Source organism: Phoxinus phoxinus, assembly GCF_949152265.1.
Source record: "Phoxinus phoxinus genome assembly, chromosome: 19".
NCBI classification, from domain to species: domain Eukaryota; kingdom Metazoa; phylum Chordata; class Actinopteri; order Cypriniformes; family Leuciscidae; genus Phoxinus; species Phoxinus phoxinus.
In genome coordinates this window covers 14,094,773-14,116,475 of record NC_136894.1, presented here as the reverse complement: position 1 = coordinate 14,116,475, position 21,703 = coordinate 14,094,773, and the positions used below count along the sequence as shown (strand labels likewise).

General features: G+C 36.8%; 1 protein-coding gene across 1 annotated transcript; it reads left to right on the top strand.

The window, feature by feature from the left end:
- Positions 1-825: 825 nt before the first annotated feature.
- cpsf1 (cleavage and polyadenylation specific factor 1) lies at positions 826-21,678 on the top strand. The gene is made up of 38 exons (XM_079590989.1): positions 826-1,024; positions 1,302-1,479; positions 2,002-2,029; positions 2,123-2,256; positions 2,364-2,444; positions 2,535-2,686; positions 3,255-3,401; positions 3,783-3,922; positions 5,665-5,775; positions 5,879-5,972; positions 6,059-6,146; positions 6,270-6,401; positions 7,244-7,295; positions 7,388-7,479; positions 7,630-7,704; positions 9,733-9,813; positions 11,059-11,151; positions 11,283-11,396; positions 11,714-11,855; positions 11,950-12,128; positions 12,902-13,041; positions 13,137-13,314; positions 13,692-13,898; positions 13,986-14,075; positions 14,167-14,310; positions 14,797-14,949; positions 15,151-15,267; positions 16,010-16,100; positions 16,186-16,270; positions 16,894-17,035; positions 17,808-17,960; positions 18,055-18,231; positions 19,076-19,142; positions 19,227-19,274; positions 19,372-19,527; positions 19,684-19,813; positions 20,272-20,410; positions 21,447-21,678. Exons 2-38 carry the CDS (start codon positions 1,336-1,338, stop codon positions 21,492-21,494), a joined length of 4,344 nt encoding a protein of 1,447 aa, XP_079447115.1. The 5' UTR covers positions 826-1,024; positions 1,302-1,335; the 3' UTR covers positions 21,495-21,678.
- Positions 21,679-21,703: the final 25 nt, after the last annotated feature.

Here is a 21,703-nt window from a genome sequence, read left to right as displayed (position 1 = left end):
GGGAGAAGGTTACATTACATTTTAACATGTAAAATGTTGATGTTAAATCTACTATTGTTTTATTGTTATATCTATACAGGAATTACATCGGAAGTAGAAAGAAAAATTAAGAGTAATAATTTACTTTACTTTTTGGAGGAAAAGTAAATAAAAAACATTAATTAATTAATTAATTAATTATTAATGCATTTACACTGATTATGCTATTATAATTGCAGTGTAAATCCATTCATGCTCGGTTTAAAGTGTAAATACAAAGATGTATTTTTTTCCATACTGATTTTATGAAAAAATTTGATTGGTAGCCACACAGTGTATTTTTTGATTAAATTTGAGATTTAAGATTTAATTTATTGATTAAATGTAAGAATCTGACACAAGAGGACACAGATATGATAATACATTTTTTAAAAACTGTTAATCTCTGGCTTTATTGCTCATTGTTTTTTCAGGGTATATCTTTGATATTTCTCTCAGAGCACATCCTGTATTTTATAATGTAAACTTTGACTATATATGTTGCATATCAATTGTTCTAGGAACCTCAAATCATATTTAAATTTTTGTGTATTTTGTGCTACTTCATAATGCTGTTCTAGTTGAGGTAATTTGTAGAGTATAGGCAGGGCCCCAACATAAACTCAAGCAGGGGCCGCCAGCCCCCTCAGTCCTGTTCTGATTGTATTTTTTTGTGCTTGTTTTGTTCAGTTGTTCTTTTTTTATTACTGACTGTTTACTTGACTTAAAATACTCCCGTTAATAATATTATCGATCGATAAATTCAAAGTAGGGTGAATAAAAATGCGCATTATTCCTCGTAGTGGCAGGAACTCATGTTGCGCACATTGCGCTCCTCGGACACATTTCAGCGCAGCACTGCTGGCGCGAGTAATTCTGGGATGTGTAATGAATGAAAAGTGCTGTCCAGTGTGCTGATAATGTACTGAGTTTGGTGTTAAATACCTATATGCATGAGACCCAGTGGTCAAAGGGCTCATTTGACAATTTGCATAATAATTCGCAGGTATGTTAGAGTTTATTTTGCGTATCTACAAATTGTTTATTATGATCAAACACAGCTAGCTAGCATGTTAGCAGGATATGCTTGAGATGCAAATAATGTCAATAAAACGTTGAAATCTGCGTAGAAACCAATAAATCAGTGAATGTGTATATTTAGCGCATTATCGGTTGTGTGTTAGAGAATATAAAGTCGAACTGTACAGTTTGTAAAGAGTCAGATATGAAACAAACAGCATCAGTATGAAACTCAAGTCTTCACACTGTGTTTGGTTCGTAAGGTGCTGCTGAGTCTGAGAGGAGCTGCTCTTCATCATGTATGCAGTTTACCGTCAGGCTCATCCGCCCACTGCTGTGGAGTTTGCCGTGTACTGCAACTTCATTTCGAGCCAGGAGAAAAACCTGGTGGTGGCAGGGACATCTCAGCTGTATGTCTACAGGATCATTTATGATGTGGAGGTGAGGGTGGAGAATGTTTTATGTCTCTGCTTAAGTAAAGCTGTCAAATGAAATGTACGAAGATATTGAGACACAGCTACTGTCATTTAAGAAAGTGGAAAAGTGAAGGCAGTCCACATAGGTGTCCGATCAGAGAAACCACAAGTTTGACACACACACACACACACACACACACATAATTAGTTACATTTATATATCGCTTTTCTGAGTGCTCAAAGCGCTTTACATATGGAAGTGGGAATGACCACCAAATATATATTATTGTAATATTTCACATTATAATTTTTTGTTGTTGCTGTATTTATGACAAAATAAATGTAGCCTTGGTGAGCATAAGAGACTTTTTTCAAAAACATTAAAAAAATCTTAATTATTAAGAGTATTTATTTTATTTATTTTTTAAACCTGAAGCGTGACTGTGATTTTACTGTAACATAAATGCCACTTTGTTTGGTTTTCTTTGATTTAAAATATATGAGTCATTAATGTAAATATTAATCATTTGTTCTAATTTCACTCTAGAGCACTTCCAAATCAGAAAAGCCATCAGGTAGGTCTTTTAATTTCATTATCAATAATCAAGCATTCTATAGATTAAGATGGATTTGATTATTATTATTATGTTCAATAATAAACCTTGTAGATGGCAAGAGTCGTAAAGAGAAACTGGAGCAGGTGGCGTCTTTCTCTCTCTTTGGAAATGTGATGTCCATGGCCAGTGTTCAGCTCGCGGCCACCAACAGAGACGCCTTGCTTCTGAGCTTCAAAGATGCCAAGGTACGTTTGACTACATCAAAGCTACTTCCTGCAAAAGTAAAGCTTTGAAGAGAGTTTAAATAATAAGTCAATCTAATGTTTGCATGTTTGTTTTTTTCCCCTTTCAGCTCTCAATTGTGGAGTATGATACAGGCACACATGACCTCAAGACTCTGTCACTGCACTATTTTGAGGAACCAGAGTTGAGAGTGTGTATTGCGTTCATGAGCATGTGTTGAACTGCTGTTCTGTGAAGATGTGTTTTAATTGTTCTGTGCTGTATACTTGGATCACTTTAGGAAGGGTTTGTTCAGAATGTGCACATTCCCATGGTACGAGTGGACCCAGAAAACCGCTGCGCTGTCATGCTGGTGTACGGCACCTGCCTGGTGGTTCTGCCCTTCAGGAGGGACACGCTGACCGATGATCAAGAAGGGATAGTGGGAGAGGGGTACAAACAAATATTTTCTAAATATTTGCTCACATTTTAAAATTTATTACACTACCGTTCAAAAATTTGCGATTTATGTTATTGTATGAAGTTGCATTTATTTGATCAAAAATACAATAAAACAGTAATATTGTGAAATATTATAACAATTCCGAATAACCGTTTTCTACTTTAATATATTGTTAAAATTTAGTTTATTCCTGTGATGGCAAAGCTGAATTTTCAGCATCATTACTCCAGTCTTCAGTCTCACATGATCCTTCAGAAATCATTCTAATATGCTGATTTTTTATTATCAATGTTAAAAACAGTTGTGCTGCTTAATAACTTTGTGGAACACTTTGATGAATAGAAAGTTCAAAATAACAGCATTGATTTGAATTAGAAATCTTTTGTAACATTATAAATGTCTTCACTGTCACTTTTGATCAATTGAATGCAAATTTGTTGATTTTTTTTTCTTTTCTTTTCAAAAGACTGAAAGAATAGTAGTGTATCAGACTCTATTAAAATTAAACTAGTCATTTTTTTCAGCATGATTTAAATGAAAATGTTTCTCTTCTTTCAGGCAGAAATCGAGTTTCCTACCCAGTTACATAATTGATGTTCGTGAACTGGATGAGAAGCTCCTAAACATCGTCGATATGAAGTTTCTCCATGGTTACTACGAGCCCACACTTCTTATTCTGTTTGAGCCCAATCAGACGTGGCCGGGGTATGACTGTTTATCTGCTTATCAACACTTTAATACATATACATTTCCTGTCTCAATCATATGCAATGAGTCTTTAGCATGACGCACTTAGGCCTGGTTTCACAGACACGGCTTTGTTCAAGCCAGGATAAGGTCTTAGTTCAATTAGGGCATTTAAGTAGCTTTTATAAACATGCCTTAGAATTACTGGTGTGCAACTTGAGACAAAACAATGACACTGACTTCTTTTAAAATATGTGCAAGTTGCTTTCATTTAAAAGAGCTCAAACATGCATTTCAATCAGGAACTAGGCTTAAGCCTTGTCTGTGAAATCCAGGGGTATGAGTTTTATTGAGGCACCTCTCCACATGCTGATAAACAGATGTGTTTGTTGTGGCCAGGCGTGTAGCAGTTCGTCAGGACACGTGCAGCATCGTGGCAATCTCTCTAAACATCATGCAGAAGGTTCATCCAGTCATCTGGTCGCTGAGTAACCTGCCCTTTGACTGCACTCAGGTCATGGCTGTTCCCAAACCCATCGGTAAAATATCATCCATACTTGCCTCTACCTGCAAGAGCTTCATGTAGACATTGATCTCTGGCTTTATGGCAGTGATTCTCAACCTTTTTGACTCCAGGGTCCCCCACAGTGTCCCTGCGGGTTCTTAAAAAGTCTAAAATTCAGTTGTATCAAATTTAAAGCAATAAAAAGTCTTAAATATCTTAAATGGTTTAAGAAAAGTCTTAATTATCATTTCAAGAGGTCTTAAATTTGGCAACAGGAATTGAGATATGGTTTAATGTGATTATTTACCATCAAAAGGTGATGATTTAATTGAGCACTGCATTTTATAAAACTGTGTTTTTGTCCAAACCTGCATTATTTGAACTGTAAAGTGTACAGTTCGTCCTTTTTACAGTTATTTCGGGAAGTTACAGTTATTGCCACCCCTTATTTTTGTTATTTAAATAATAATAATATAATCATTAGAGTGATTCATTTTCAGGATTCCAGAAGTTTTAGGAGCTGAATGTTCTTGAGGGAACTTAGTGACTCTACCAGTCGAGTCGTCCTTTATTTAAGTATTAGGCATTTTTTTACAAATATTTTTAACTTAATTTCCACGGGATAAAATATTTTAAAACTAATTAGTAAGATGTATATTCATTATAAGATTTTATTAGTTGACCTGACTTTTATGGGTCTAGAAATCACACTTCTTCATATATCCAAGTTTTCCACGACTGTTGGAATTCTGGTTCTTCAAAAGAACACAAACAGTTGTTGATGGGGGTGAATTAAAATTTATTTTATATTTTGTCGTATTTGAATTCGTTGTAAGTCACCTTGAGGACACCTTGGAAGTTTGCTGAGGCCCTAGTGGACCCCGGACCCCTGGTTGAGAACAACTGTATTATGGTGACAGTTTGTATTTTATAGAGATTGGGAACAGTTTCCTTAAACTTAATTAATACACTTTACTATATCATATCAGAAAAATAATATTTACAGTTCTTCGTGTGTAATGTTTTCGTTTTTGAGTCTTATTTTAATTTAACGTTTCAAAAGCCTGTATTTCAACTACCGGTATATGAATTTGAACCAATATTATCTCTAAATGCATTAGTATGATTAATATAATTTAAACATTTAAATGTGACCGCAGTTAAGGCCCTTTCACACCGGACGCCTACACGAAAAAGCGAATAGTTCGCGTGCGAAATAGGGACAATTTGAGGAGCTCGTTCAGACAGTGGCACCGCATCTGACGAGACAAACCACTAACTTCAGGGAACCAATCGGTCCGGAGCAGCGTCTGCCAGTCTGCTGAGGTGAGGGCTACGTTTACATGCAATCAAATAAACAATCCACTGTGTGTGATTGGCTGAAGCCTTTTCTGTCGCCGCAAAAGTAAAAAAAATCGACATCGAAGCGAAAAAGAAAAAAGTCGTTTTTTCGCCGCAGCACATTCGCGTTCGGTGTGTAAGCACTCATTACACAACAGCTGATCAAAAAATAAAACTATCGCGCGAATTATTCGTGCGTCAAAATCGCGTCCAGTGTGAAAGGGCCTTTACATGAAGACCTTCTGATTCAAATGGTCCTTCTTAAATGCTTGAAATTTAGTTGAGTTTTGTAGACATGTATAATTTTTACCAGAAAATGAAGGAACCGCAAGTCAGTGTCCAGGATACATGAAAACTCATTCAATACTGCTTCAAAACATCCCAGCATCCAACCCGTGAAGCTCTTTGTATGATAATGTTGTGTTTTTTCTTCAGGTGGAGTTGTGGTGTTCGCTGTGAATTCCTTGCTATATCTAAACCAGAGTGTTCCTCCGTTTGGAGTGTCACTCAACAGTCTGACCAATGGCACCACAGCTTTCCCCTTGAGTAAGTGCTTCTGGGACCTTTTCATTAAGTCTTTATAATTACTACCGTAATTGATGAGTTTTAGTCACTTTGATATTTCCATTCAATCTTTTTTGCTCTTTAGGGTCACAGGAGGAAGTGAAGATCTCACTGGATTGTTCTCAAGCCTCCTTCATTACCTCCGATAAGATGGTTATCTCACTGAAAGGAGGAGAAATGTGAGATCTTTTGTTTTTATGACCATAAAACTGGATTGGTGTAAACTGGGCATTTGATTTCGAGTGTTTCTTGACCGTGTGTGCAGTTACGTGTTGACGCTCATCACAGATGGCATGAGGAGCGTGCGGGCGTTCCACTTCGATAAGGCTGCCGCCAGTGTCCTGACCACCTGTGTGAGTGTTTAGCTGTGTCAAAGCCACTTAAAACATACTTCACAGACTTAGAAAACCTCAGACTTCAATCATCTGTTCTTGCTCACAGACACTCACATGCTCTTTCCATCTCTCTCTTCTCAGATGATGACAATGGAGGCGGGTTATCTGTTCTTAGGCTCTCGTCTGGGCAACTCACTGCTGCTCAGGTACACAGAAAAACTTCAGGAAACACTAATGGAAGAGGGCAAAGAGAATGAGGATAAAGAGAAACAGGTATGTGTGATCCCTTGTAAAGAAAACATCCCTTTAGCATACTTTTAAAAGAGTTCTTATTACGGAAATTATATACTTCAGTGCAAACTAAATGACACTTAATTGCATGCTAATTGTTAATTTAACTAGATTTGACAGGTCATCTGATGTTAATTGCATGTTATTTGCAAGCAAATTAAAATGTATTATAATATGTAATTTCATAATTACTTCTATCGTCTTTTTGAAATCTGGTTAAAATGTACTGCTCAATGTACTGGAAAGCAGTTATGGCAAACTAAAATATACTTTAATGTCATGAATTGTATTCATATATTTGTAATTACACATTTGTAATGATAATGTTGCATTTTACTACATTTAAACGGTATTAACTTTTTGAATTTTGAATTTTACACTACAGTTAAAATTATATAATAATTATAATCAAACATGTGCTTTGATATGTTAGTCAACACATCTAAATAAGTGTATTTTAAAGCATGACAAAAGATTAGGATGTACTTTAAAACAAAACTTTTAATTTGACATTATTCGAAAGTGCACTTTGTAAAAGTTCAGAAATGAACGCACATATGCTGCAGAAGTTGTCCATCACTGCAGTTGTTTTTTATACACTTCTGGTTTTGCCAGTCGCATAAACTGTTAAGATTTGACCAAAATTATCAAATATCTTGTTAAAAATAAGATTTAGCCACTCTTTTTCTAATGCTGAGATCCAGCCAAATGATTGTTTTGTCATTGACAATACATTTTTCATGAAATGTCCCCTTTAAACATAAAATCGTTTGTAAAAAGAATCTGAAGCTTCTTCCCTTATATTAAATGCCTCTATCTTCCAGGAAGAGCCTCCAAATAAAAAGAAGCGTGTGGATTCCACGGCTAGCTGGGCAGGTAGTGTAATTAATCGCAGTGTTTTACATGTTTAATTGCAGTGATATTTGTGTTAGTGGGTTTTGGATATATGTGTGAGTTACTGTGTTCAGGTAAGGCGAATCTACCTGATGAGCTTGATGAAATTGAGGTGTACGGGAGTGAGGCTCAGTCAGGCACTCAGTTGGCTACATACTCATTTGAGGTGAGGTCCTATCTAATCTGATCTCTATAACACATTTAATTTACAATATTAGGGACTGTGAATACAACATATGTATAGTTCAAATGTTGTTGCCTGTACAAAACGATGTATTGAACTAGATTTGACGGGCCATCTGATGTTTATGTCCAGGTTTGTGACAGCATACTGAACATTGGACCCTGTGCCAGCGCCTCCATGGGTGAACCGGCCTTCCTGTCTGAAGAGGTACCTCTTATTTTCTCTATAGAGTACTGCAGTGATGATGTATTTTTGTAAGCTAACCTTCGTAAGTTTGCATCACCCTGGTTCCCTTGACAAAAACCCATTAGGGTTTTTCCATTGTTGTTTGGATTATTGCAGAAAATAAGCTGTGTGACCAACAAAAGTTTATGATGATCATCATGATAATCTTAAAGGGTTAGTTCACCCAAAAATGAAAATAATGTAATTAATGACTCACCCTCATGTCGTTCCAAGCCCGTAAGACCTCCGTTCATCTTCGGAACACAGTTTAAGATATTTTAGATTTAGTCGAGAGCTTTCTGTCCCTCCATTGAAAATGTATGAACGGTATACTGTCCATGTCCATAAAGGTAATAAAAACATCATCAAAGTAGTCCATGTGACATCAGTGGGTTAGTTAGAAATTAAGAGACACTATGTCATCAGCGTCTTACGTCAGCAGCGTCACTGCGGAGTCGTGAACGCAGATTGACAGCAGACCCGGAAGAGAATACAATGCTGAATAAAGTCATAGTTTTTGTTATTTTTGGACAAAAATGTATTTTCGATGCTTAAAAAATGTCTAACTAACCCACTGATGTCACATGGACTACTTTGATGATGTTTTTATTACCTTTATGGACATGGACAGTATACCGTTCATACATTTTCAATGGAGGGACAGAAAGCTCTCGGACTAAATCTAAAATATCTTAAACTGTGTTCCGAAGATGAACGGAGGTCTTAAGGGCTTGGAACGACATGAGGGTGAGTCATTAATGACATTATTTTCATTTTTGGGTGAACTAACCCTTTAACAAATGAATACAACTTTTATGAGTTGAAGCCTACATTCAATCACCAGAAGTAAAAAGCTGAATGTTGGTGAAAATTACTGATACTAAACAAACTATACCACGGTTGCATCAACGTCACCATTAAAGGATTAGTTCACCCAAAAACTAAAGTTCTGTCATTAATTACTCACCCTTATGTCGTTCCAAACCCGTAAGACGTTCGTTCATCTTCAGAACACAAATGAAGATATTTTTTTTTTAAATCTGTCCCTCCATTGACAGCTACACAACTGAAAATGTGACGCTTCAAAAAGTTCATAAAGAGATCATAAAACTAATCCAAATGAATTGAGCAGTTTAGTTTTCTGAAGAGACACTATCTGTTTTTTTTTCTAGCAAGATCTGGCAACACAATGACTCAAAGCTCATACCACTTTCTCTGTGGTTTTCTTTTAACACACACATACAGATGAGAGAGACATATGATACATGTTTAAATATGATACATATTTACGGAAAATGAACAAGTTGTAACAAGTACGGAAAATTAACAAGTTTTTAATTTTAATTCCGTAGAAACATAATTTTTGTACAGGCGGTTGTCACTACCTGCATTTTCAGGAGTTAATATTGTTGTAGAATGCGTTTGTCACTCCCGTAAAATACTGAACTGTGTGTGGGAGCACTAAAATGTGAACTGACATCCGAATTTAACTGCAGTATGTACGTGGCCTTTCAGTCTTTATTAAAAAACTTTTCCTCTGAAAGTTTGTGTTAGAATTGCAAGAGTGCAGTTTTAAACCCATTGAGGCTGTGAAAGTGGACTAGTGAGTAGATTAGTTTGTACTGTTCAGCATGAAGAAGTTTAATGTCCCTGACAACCTCTGTAGTCACATTTAGACACTTGTTAGCAACCCTAAAAGCTTTTTTAAAAATACAAGGAGGTTTTACTGATGTATTTTATGTTGTAGAATAAAACAAGAAAATACCTTCAGCTTGTTAATCACAGACCTTATTTTAGGCATTTAACTAAAAACTAGAAGTGCTAAACTGCATCTAATTTCTTGATTTTGTCAGTTGAGATCAGTGAGGTATTTAATACTGAACCCTGAGACACAGCATGAAAAGTGAGACATATTTAGTCTCACACATTATTAGTTCCATTTAACTGTTGGATTGGGAAAAAATATTGGTTTTCTGATTAATTGTGATTCAATGTCAATTCTTCCATCAGTTTCAAACTAACCCAGAGCCGGATCTGGAGGTGGTGGTGTGCTCAGGATACGGCAAGAATGGAGCTCTTTCTGTACTGCAGGTATGGTTATTACTGCAGACACTGCCATATGTGTACTTCCTGGTCCTGTAATCATGGATGGCAATTGCATGTGCTGCATGTTTGAAGCAGAAATGCACAGCACTCTGTCCTGCGGCGGTGAGGCTCGTCTGCCTCAGGTTAGTGCGGGTGCTACAGTGACGTCTGGGCTTTACCAGGGCTGCCTCAGAGATGGTTGGAGAGGCCTTTAAAACACCCGAGATACAGCAGAGGCACACTGCTGATGCACTGCTCATGCATTCACACAGGATGCATGAAACTAGTGTTATTTGTCATGTGTTAAGTGCAAATGCGTTCATTATGAGGCCCCATTTACACCTGGTATTAACATGCATCTCAGGTGTTTTGATCTCAAATGTGTCTTAAAAACGACTTTGACGAAGAAATACAAGATAGTTTTGGTCTCCTACATAATTACCATAATTCTGTTTATGTTATATAGTTTTAATAACTTTACTATTAATCTAAAATGTGGAAAACAGTAATAAAGAATAAAAAGGTGTGTTCCTTCCTTCAAAATCTGATGGCAAGTCTCAGGAGATGCATATGAAACTCATAATGACCAGATTTGAATGGCGATCTTTCTCAAGTGACCAGTTCTGTTCACACGAGACGCCCTGTGGTTTTAATGTTGTTTATATGTTTATGTGATGTTTTAAATATGTTTAAAGACAAACCATGTGAAAATCAAAAGTCAACACCATTGCTGAGTATTTTCTAATATTAACGCAGATCTTAAAAGTTCTTGCCTGATCATAACCCTTCTTTTTCCTGTGATATTTTAACCTTTTCTCTTTTGTAATGTCTCTGTCTTTCTACAGTCTTTCTACAAATCTCCCTCTTGCTCACTCTCTCTCCTCCCCCATCATTAGTGTACACGCCCCCTACTGATGATTGCCTAAAATTGTGTGTTGTGGTGCTAGCTGTTGTGTGATCCAGTCAACATAGTTTTTCAGAAATTTTAGTACATTTCTCAGAAACAAGGCTTCTTATCTTATGTCATTTTGCATTTAAATTAAATGTCTCATGATTTATATATTCGTACTGCAAAACCACAGAAATATGGAGTAAAAAAGCACTTTTTGCAGTGTTGGCAATGCATTATAGGCCTCACATACTGAATATGTTGACAATATATTGGCCACTGGCAATTGACATTTAAGTCATATATGTCAACCATTATTACTTTATTATATTAAACTTGTGATATATTTTGCTGGTTTATAGAAAAGCATCAGACCGCAGGTGGTCACAACGTTTGAACTTCCTGGATGCCATGACATGTGGACAGTCATATACTGTGAGGAGAAACCTGAAAAGGTGATTTTATTTTCTTTTTTTACAGCCACCTTACTCTTTTCTTATGTCTTCTATTTGACAAATCACAAATAATAGTCTTGTTTGGCTGTTTTACTCTACCTGCTTTACTTTGAAACTCCCCATGTCTGCAGTCTCCAGTAGAGGGCGATAGTGAGGGTCCTGAGGAGGAGAAGCCCGAGCCCACAGTGGAGGATGACAAGAACAAACACGGCTTCCTCATCCTCAGTAGAGAAGACTCTACTATGGTATTCACGGGCTATATTCTGTATAACATACTACCGTATTACTTTTACTGTGTTGACTATGCAGTATATATTTTGCACATCCACTGTAGGCGCATAGAATAGAACGCACTGCAGTATTGTAATCCACAGTAAATAGTAAGCAGTATGCTAGTATATCATTCCAGGCTGACAGATATTCTCATATGAGCTTCATGCTCATTGGATACTTTTCAACCAATCATAATGCTTGCAGTCACTTGCCCATGAAATCTCGCCGTAATTTTGCTAATGTGACCCCAGCTTTACAGTGTTTCATTGCTCTTGCTGGGTGTGTTCAGATCCTGCAGACTGGTCAGGAGATTATGGAGCTGGACACTAGTGGTTTCGCCACACAGGGTCCCACTGTGTATGCAGGCAACATCGGAGACAATAAATACATTATCCAGGTGTCTCCTATGGGCATCAGACTGCTAGAGGGAGGTAAGAGAACACATCATAAGTGTATTTATATTTTAACTATGACCATATGATGGATGACCTGTTTTTCATCTGGTCTCTTTCTTCTTGCACTCAGTGACACAGCTCCACTTTATACCTGTGGACCTGGGCTCTCCCATAGTGCACTGCTCTGTGGCCGATCCTTACGTGGTCATCATGACAGCAGAGGGAGTGGTCACCATGTTTGTGTTGAAGAGTGACTCGTACATGGGGAAGAGCCACCGCCTGGCACTGCAGAAACCACAAATCCACACGGTCAGTCCATGCAGATATCTCACCGTTCAAAAGTTTGGGGTCACTAAGATTTTTTAAACACTTTTGAAAGAAGTCTCTAATGCTCACCAAAGTTGCATTTATTTGAGCAAAAATACAGTTAAAAAAATAAATATTGTTAAGTATTATTACAATTTAAAATAAATTCTTTGTCTTTCTGTTGTTTCTCAATGTGATGAGTTACAAAGCTGAATTTTTGGCATCATTACTCCAGTCTTCAGTGTGACCTGATCCTTCAAAAATTATTCTCATAAGATGATTCACTGCTCAATAAACAATTTGTATTATTATCAGTGTCAAAAACAGTTGTGCTGCTTAATATTTTTGTGAAAACTGATAATTTTGTTCAGGATTTTTTTAATGAATAGGAAGTAAAAAAACCAAACATTTATTTGAAATAGATTTTTGTTTCATTATAATTGCCTTTACCATCACTTTTGATCAAATGAATGCAGATTTGCTGAATAAAAGTATTAATTTCTTTAAAAAAATCATACTGACCCCAAACTTTTGAACAGTAGTGTATTTTATGCTGAAAAACTACCTCTAAATCTAAAGCAAATAGTAGCAATGGTAACATAAAGTATAAATAATATATACATATACACATATATAAATGCACAATAATACAAATAATGGTAATTTTTTTTGTAATTACCATTAATCTCATTGATTAGATTCTCTTTACTGAAATGCATTAAATGTTGAATACTTTTTAAAGTGTTCTCAACATGACCAATTCTAAATTTTTTCAGCAATCACGTGTTATTACATTATGTGCATACCGTGACGTCAGTGGTATGTTTACCACTGAGAACAAGGCCAACTACCAGGCCAAAGAGGAAGCTCCCATCAGAACCCAATCAGAGACAGAGACCATTATCCAGGACATCAGGTATCCACACACTCGTTTTAAAAAATGCTATCATTTCCAGTCTTGCGACTTTTGTCTATAATTATTCATTTTCTTTCCCTCATGTTCTGTGCCAGTAATGCGTTGGATGATGAGGAGGAGATGCTGTATGGGGAGTGCAACCCTCTGACCAGCCCTAGTAAAGAAGAGTACAGCCGCGCAGGGAACTCGTCTCAGACAGGAAGAGAGGGCGGCCAGAGCAGACTGGAGCCGTCACACTGGTGCCTGCTGGTCAGAGAGAACGGAGTCATGGAGGTGACGAACATACTCACTGATTTACAGAGATTTCCTTGAAAGAGCTGTATGGATTTAAGTTGAATTTGTGGTGAAAAGAACGTTTTGTAATTATTAAAAAATTAGGTAAAATAAGTTTAAAAATATATATTTTTAAATATTACATTTTAAAATGTCCCTTTTTATGACTCTAAAATCCATATAATTTACCCAAAAATACAAAGATGAAAAGTTTATCTTCCTTTATGGTTGCTTAGTATGATACATCAATGACACTAAATGAGTCATTAGAGGCTATTTCATGGTATAAGCTTTCATATATAGCACATGTAAAACATAAAATTAGTGTTTTGTTCTTATTATCGGTTGTTAAAATTATTTTGTCGTTTCTTAATCAGATCTACCAGATTCCCGACTGGCGCTTGGTTTTCCTGGTGAAAAATTTCCCTGTTGGTCAACGTGTTTTGGTTGACAGCTCTGCTAGCCAATCGGCTACTCAAGGGGAGCTCAAAAAGGAGGAAGTGACAAGGCAGGGAGACATCCCATTGGTCAAAGAAGTTTCTCTGGTGTCATTAGGCTACAACCACAGCCGTCCTTACCTGCTGGTAAGTTTATCACAGAAACTTGCTCTTCTGGATGAGATGAAGTTTTCGGTTTTAATTTTACTGAATTTGTCAATCAAATCTTAACAGGCACATGTTGATCAAGAGCTTCTGATCTATGAGGCCTTTCCATACGACCAGCAGCAAGCTCAGAGCAACCTGAAAGTGCGCTTTAAGAAGGTACAAGCCAACACTAAATACTCTCCTCTGGACATTTACTCTAATAATGCTTGAACAATGAAGAGTGGTGGCTTTGTTTTCTTCCTGTCAGATGCCTCATAACATTAACTTCAGAGAGAAGAAGTCCAAAATTAGAAAGGACAAGAAACCTGAGGGTCAGGGAGAGGAGACTCTGGTGGTCAAGGGTCGTGTGGCCAGATTCAGATACTTCCAGGACATCTCAGGATACGCAGGGGTACGTCTGTCTGTGACTTGGTTTAAAAACTGTATATTTCTGGTAATTTTCTTTTTTTTTATTGGTGCCTTTACATTGTATTAAATTCTAAATATATATAAGGTAATAAAGTTTATTCTATTATAGTATTTATAATTTTTTTATTAGCTTTTATTTTTTTTATTAGTTTTTTTTAAATATTTCTTTTAGTTTTAATTTATTCTTGTTTCAGGTTTAGTCATTTGAGTTCTTAATACTTTAGTACTTAGTTGCCAAGGCACTTTTTTTTCTATATCCATATTAATATTTCTATATTTTTATTTTATTTCAATTACCAAACATTATTTTCAATAGTTTTTGTTAACAATAACATCAGCTGGCAAGTTATCAGAGCTGGCATACAATTTATTGGCACCGATTTGAACAGTTTATCAAAAAAATGTCTTCCTAAAGCCAAGCTTGAATTTGTAAGATAAGCACTACATAAAGGTTGGCGCTGTTTTTCAGGTGTTTATCTGCGGGCCGTCTCCTCACTGGATGTTGGTGACCTCTCGTGGGGCAATGCGGCTCCACCCCATGACAATAGATGGCGCTATCGAGTCCTTCTCTCCGTTTCACAATATCAACTGCCCCAAAGGATTCCTCTACTTCAACAAACAGGTACAAACAAGTTCTAAAATGTACATTAGCGTTTGGTATTGGATGTTAAATGACCTGTGTTATTATATTATATTATATTAAATTATATAATGTGTGTTTAATATTATATTAAGTGTTATTCAGCCTCCAATGTATCAGGATATCTTGGGAAGATGATCTTGACAGGTTAAATGTGTAACTGAAGTGCATTTGCCTCTTTAGGGCGAGCTGAGGATTAGTGTGTTACCCACTTATCTCTCATACGATGCTCCCTGGCCTGTCCGCAAGATTCCACTCAGGTGTACCGTCCACTATGTGTCGTACCACATGGAATCCAAGGTAATACAAATGCTGTGGGGTGTAGATAAGGAGTTCACTGAATGTAGTCATAATTTAGCATCAGTTTTTAAACTTTAAACTATCTATGACCCGACAGTTCACCCACAAATCAAAATGCTGTCATCATGTTCTAACTCTCATGTTTTTCTAAACCTGTTTGACTTTCTTTCTTCGCTGGAACATGAAACAAAATATTTTGAAGAATGCTGTTAACCAAACACTTTTGGTGACCATTGACTTCTGTTGTAATGGCAAAAATACACCGGTAATCAATAGGAACAGAAACTATTTGGTTACCAACATTCTTCAAAATATATTCTTTTGTGTCCTTCTGTGTTCCGCAGAAAAAAGAAAGGCACAGTCACATTTATCGCCGTTCTGCAAATTTTTTGCCATGCGAAATCCAGTCATTTCAACAAAATTCGCATTAGGGTGAAAAAGTTAGCATTTTTCACTCGTGTTCCAGTTAGTCGCACAATAAAGGCTGTGTTGACCAACAGAAAGCTACTTTTTTTTTCTGTGTGGCCAGTGCTTCAGGCAAATTTCGCTATTGTGACTGCATCTTTAGAATTAGGCCGGCTGTTTTTGCTGCTGTACCTTTAATATTTAATTTGTAAATGAGAACTGTTATGATTGACTAAGCTTTGCATAAATAACAATCAGCATTGTTGAACAGATTGTTGCTATGTAAATGTATGTGTGCAGTCTTGTGTTTATACGTGGTCCGTTGTGTGTGTTTCAGGTGTATGCTGTGTGCACCAGTGTTAAAGATCCGTGCACTCGTATTCCCAGAATGACTGGAGAAGAGAAGGAGTTTGAGACTATTGAAAGAGGTGTGACACTTTTTTTGGATGTGTACATGGAGAAAGTGAATGTGTCTGATTTGATGGGGTGTTAATAGTTTAATTGTTTTCTCAGATGAGCGGTACATCCACCCTCAGCAGGACAAATTCTCCATTCAGCTCATCTCTCCGGTCAGCTGGGAGGCCATCCCAAACACACGGTAAGAACCACCTTCATGCTTCACTTAATGGGATAGTTCACCAAAAAATAAAAATTCTGTCAGCATTTACTCACCCTCATGTCATTCCATCCAAACTCATAAGAGTTTTGTTCATCTTCGAAACACAAATGGAGATATTTTTAATGAAACCTGAAAGATTTCTGACCTTTCATTGAAAGTCCAGGTAACCACAACTTTCAAGCTTCAAAAAGTTCATAAAGATCATAAAAGTAATTCATATGAATAGTGGTTTCGTGGTCTTCTGAAGAGACACGATCGCTTTATATGATGAACAACAGATTTAATTTAGGTTTTTATTCACATTTAAATATTGATCAACACATACAAAGCGCACAACAATATGGTAAACGGAAGCTCAAACCTCATTGGTTTTCATGTCAAGCAAGTACAGTTGACTATATTTCAGCTTACTATATTTGTTGTGTCTTTATGATGTATAAAATTTTATTTGCATTAACTTTCATTAGAGCGACAGAAAAGTTTTTGTTTCAAATTAAAACGAAAGTCTTGTTAGGTTAGAATGACATGAGGGTGAGTAAATGAAAAATGAACAGAACAATGATATTGATATTGAAATGATATTGTTGAACTGTCTTCGTCAGCATTGACCTGGAGGAGTGGGAGCATGTGACGTGCATGAAGACAGTGGCTCTGAAGAGTCAGGAGACCGTATCAGGGCTGAAGGGATACGTGGCCGTGGGCACGTGCCTCCTCCAGGGAGAGGAGGTCACCTGTAGGGGCAGAGTGAGTCTTCACTTACATACATCTGTAAACACTCTTGACAGGTGCAGTACATAGTAGTACATTAAAGGGATAGTTCACCCAAAAATTTTAATTAGCCCATGAAGGCCTTTATTAACCCCTCGGAGCCGTGTGGAGCACTTTTATGATGGATAGATGCACTTTTATGGACTTCAAAAGGCAGTGACGCCATTCACTGCCATCATAAAGCTTGGTTGTGATTTAATTCCATAAATATTTGCGATGCCTTTTTCAGAGTGCAGCGCAGTACTGCGTTCATTTCTACACAAGCCGTAAATGCTGCTCCACACAATCTCCATCCGAGTTTGAGTCGCTTTAACGTGCTACTGTGAACATGAGCCAATCATCTTTCCATAATTGTAATGAGAAACGCTTATAAACAAAAGAGAAGTCGGTGCTTTAAACAGCTTAGAAGTTAAAACAGCTCGAAATCTTAGTATTGTAATTTCAGTTCTTTTTTTTATTGTACTGAAAAATAAAAAGATTATATTTTTATAGTTTATAAATACTTTTACAATATTGCAACCGTAATATTTCTTATTTTGTTTAATATTTAATAAATATAATTTATTATGATATATAATTATACAAATATGCAGCCCTGCAAACAAGCACAGCAAACGTAGTTTCCCCCCAAAAATGTACATTTTTATCAGAAAAAATGCAATTACATTTTTTTTTCCAAATCGTGCAGCCCCTGCTTCTGTAAATCCTTTTCATCAAACTTCTGATCTGGGTTCATTCCGTCTGACAGATCCTGATTGTGGATGTGATTGAGGTCGTGCCAGAGCCCGGTCAGCCCCTCACCAAGAACAAGTTTAAAGTGCTGTATGAGAAGGAGCAGAAGGGACCGGTTACGGCTCTCTGTCACTGCAGTGGATACCTGGTGTCTGCCATCGGACAGAAGGTACCACTCGTTCACATGTGCTGCATCACATACAATAGAAGGCCATTTCTGTTCATTCTGTATGATGGAGTTGTGTGTGTGTGTGTGTGTGCAGATCTTCTTATGGAGCCTCAGGGATAATGATCTGACTGGCATGGCCTTCATCGACACGCAGCTCTACATCCATCAGATGCACAGCATCAAGAACTTCATCCTCGCTGCTGATGTCATGAAGAGCGTCTCTCTGCTGCGCTACCAGGAAGAGAGCAAGACGCTCTCGCTCGTCAGCAGGGTAACGTGTCATGAGTTTGCAGTCAAATATCAGTCAATTTAGTTTTTTGACTTAGTTGGATTTAAATGGATAGTTTACTCAAAAATGAATATGCTGTTTTCTTAGTATTCTTAGTATTTTGTGGAATACAAAGTAAGTTTAACAGAATGTTCACGCTGTTACTTTTCATACAATCAAAATGAATGAGGATGAAAGCATTCAAACTCTAAAAAAGAATATAAAAAAATAGCACTGTAAATTGTATCATTAAAGTCCAGAAATACACTTAAACATACTTTTAAAAATAATATACTTAATTGTGAATGTAGCATGTTTTCAGACACTTATTTGCATGTTATTTACAATATAATGAAAATGTATTATAGTTTACATTTAGATTAAATAGTTAGCTGAACTTTACAGTGCTTTTTGGACCCACATTTATATGTAATTTAAAAATGATTTCTATTGTCTTTGACATATGGTTGAAGTATACTGCCGAATGTACTGAGTTACTAAACTAAAATGTACTTTAATTTTATTTCTATTGAAACTTGTATGTAATTTATTTAAATATATATTTAGAATAGCATATTTTCAATGATAAAATTATGGCCTATTTTATTATCATGTTATCTGTAAGTACATTTTTTTAAATGCACTTTTAAGATTTGAAGTACACTACAAGTGCACATTCAGGCCAGTTAAACACACTTCTTATAAGGGTCCTCACTTGAGGAACCAGCCAGACGGAGTCACTTGAATGCAAAGATGTCACCAGCTTTTTGCATCTTATAGTGACAAATTGATAAATACTTTGAAGTCAAAATGTGTCCAGGTCTGATTGTTCCATGTTTCGTCATAGGATGCAAAGCCCCTGGAAGTTTATAGCATTGAATTTATGGTGGACAATAACCAGCTTGGCTTTCTAGGTAAGTGACTTACCATCTTCTTCTGTTTTATGCTTAAACTCTTTTGTAAACGTAACTCATTTGACCTCTTAAACCCTTCCTTAGTTTCAGACAGAGACAAAAACCTGTTGGTCTACATGTACCTGCCTGAAGGTGAGTCATTTATTTGATCCTTTCTGCAATACTTTTAGACTCTGCTCTTTCCCAGTGTCCCACATCAAACGCATGTCCTTCATTGTACCATCTTTAGCCAAAGAGAGTTTCGGGGGCATGCGTTTGCTGCGGCGAGCAGACTTTAACGTGGGCGCTCACGTGAACGCCTTGTGGAGGATGCCATGCCGCGGCACTCTGGACACGGCCAGCAAGAAAGCGCTCACCTGGGATAACAAACACATCACCTGGTTCGGTGAGTCTCTTCACCTTCTTCTCTGGAGGCTTTTGAGCACCTTCACACGCTAGCAACCAACATTCATGAAACATGATCATTGAGCCATCATTATTTTATAATTCCCAAACGAGTTAAACCAGTTCATTAGAAACCTAACTGTGATTCTCTGTGTAGCTACGTTGGACGGTGGCGTCGGCATGCTTCTGCCCATGCAGGAGAAGACGTACCGCAGACTGCTGATGTTGCAGAACGCCCTCACCATCATGCTGCCACATCATGCTGGGCTCAACCCAAAGGCTTTCAGGTACTGATTCTTCTCTTTAGTACTGCCGACGTCCTGAGAGACGCGAATCAGCGAAACCCTACAACGATCCAGCTTGTCATTGCATTACTCCACTTCTTGGGATTCAAAGCTTTTGACCAATGAATTTCCATGAATTGCTTTTTTGAGAGATTCGGGTAGATTTCCAATTGAATCTTAGGGAATTTGTTTGCATCTCTTGAATTGTCTTTGGAACAATATGAATTAATACTCATTAATACTTAAATTTTACAAATGAGACCCTCAATGGACAGACCTGTGAGCAAATTTTGCTCAACGTAAGCATGTAATAAAAAGCCAATAAATAATTTAGGGCAGAGCATAACTAAAAAGTTATATTCAGTAAAAGACATTTCCAGGCCACGTTTGACATTTCTGTTGCATATTTTAGCGCACTTCTTTGTTACCCTCTCAGCATTTCCTACTGTGTATTTCTGCAGGATGCTGCACTATGATCGGCGGACGTTGCAGAACGCTGTGAAGAACATTCTGGACGGAGAGCTGCTGAATAAGTACCTGTACCTCAGCACCATGGAGCGAAGCGAACTGGCCAAGAAGATCGGCACAACGTCAGACATTGTGAGTGCTGAACTCCAAGACACTTACTGTCACACTTTACCTCAGTGAGCAGTGAATGATACACACCTCAGTGCAGGGCAGAGGAGATGACAATTATAAACAAGTGATGGAAATATATATCAAATAATCATTTTATATAATTAAGCAGTACTTGCAATTGTGCTAAAACCTAGCGCCGCCTTTTTTTATATTCAAAAAACAATAACTTGATATAAATGTCCCCGTGCTTCTGATAAATTCAGCTTTTTTTCCCTCCTCTGGGAATGAAAATAGTTCCTAAAGAAGCCAAATCATTCAGCTGAACGTGGCCAAAAACAAACAAACAACAACATACTGTTACAAACACTAATGCTGTCTTTCATTTGCCATCAGAACTGTCCTACTTCCCAGTTCTGAAATCGTAATTATGAGTTTGTTGCGTTCAAGTGTTTTGTTGTTGGAAAGAATAGGAATCATGGAGTGCAGGTTCATTCTTGCCTATTTTTTGGGGAAATTTATAGAAAATGTGTAGTTAATATTCAATGATGTTGGATATAAATATAGCATCCCATTCATTGGGAACATTACTCACAATGAAGAATTCATTCTAGATAGCTTGCTGATGATTCTATGAAAATCAGTCAAATAAATGCAATTTTCACTATTAGAAATGTTTTTTATAATTATAACGTTTATTTATTTTTACGCCCCCCCCCCCCCCCAATTTTTTTTTAAATTACTATATAGTTTCTATTTATTTTTTTATTTTACATGTTTAAAGTAAAAAATTATACGTTTTAGTTAACCATAAAAACTGGCCCTCAAACCCGTAAATTCAAATATTAAAATTATCTGTTTCCATATTTGCTGTAATTCCGGTTGCATATGAAAGGCAGCATTAAATATCAGCAGCACTGGCCAATCAAATGAGAGAACTAGACCTGTTGTTTAATGTTCAGATACTACAGTAATGACCTTAAGAGCAGCGCTGACAACAATTATCTCCACATGTGCTTCCTTTCTTCCTGTTCATGAGCTTTTCTGCTCTTTGTTTCAGATCTTGGATGATCTTCTGGAGATTGACAGAGTAACTGCTCACTTCTGAAGAGCTTCTGCTCTCACTCTCAATGTATTTCGTCACATGAAGATTCCCTTTCTGTCTGCTGTTTTATATTTCAGTCTTTTGATAGAAAATCAGAAAACTAAAATTTGTCATACTGTTTTGTTTTTTTGAGTGAAAGAAGGAAATGCATGAAATGGTATTGTATTTCATAGAATATTTTGTAAGTAAAAACCAAAAGAAAATGAACATAC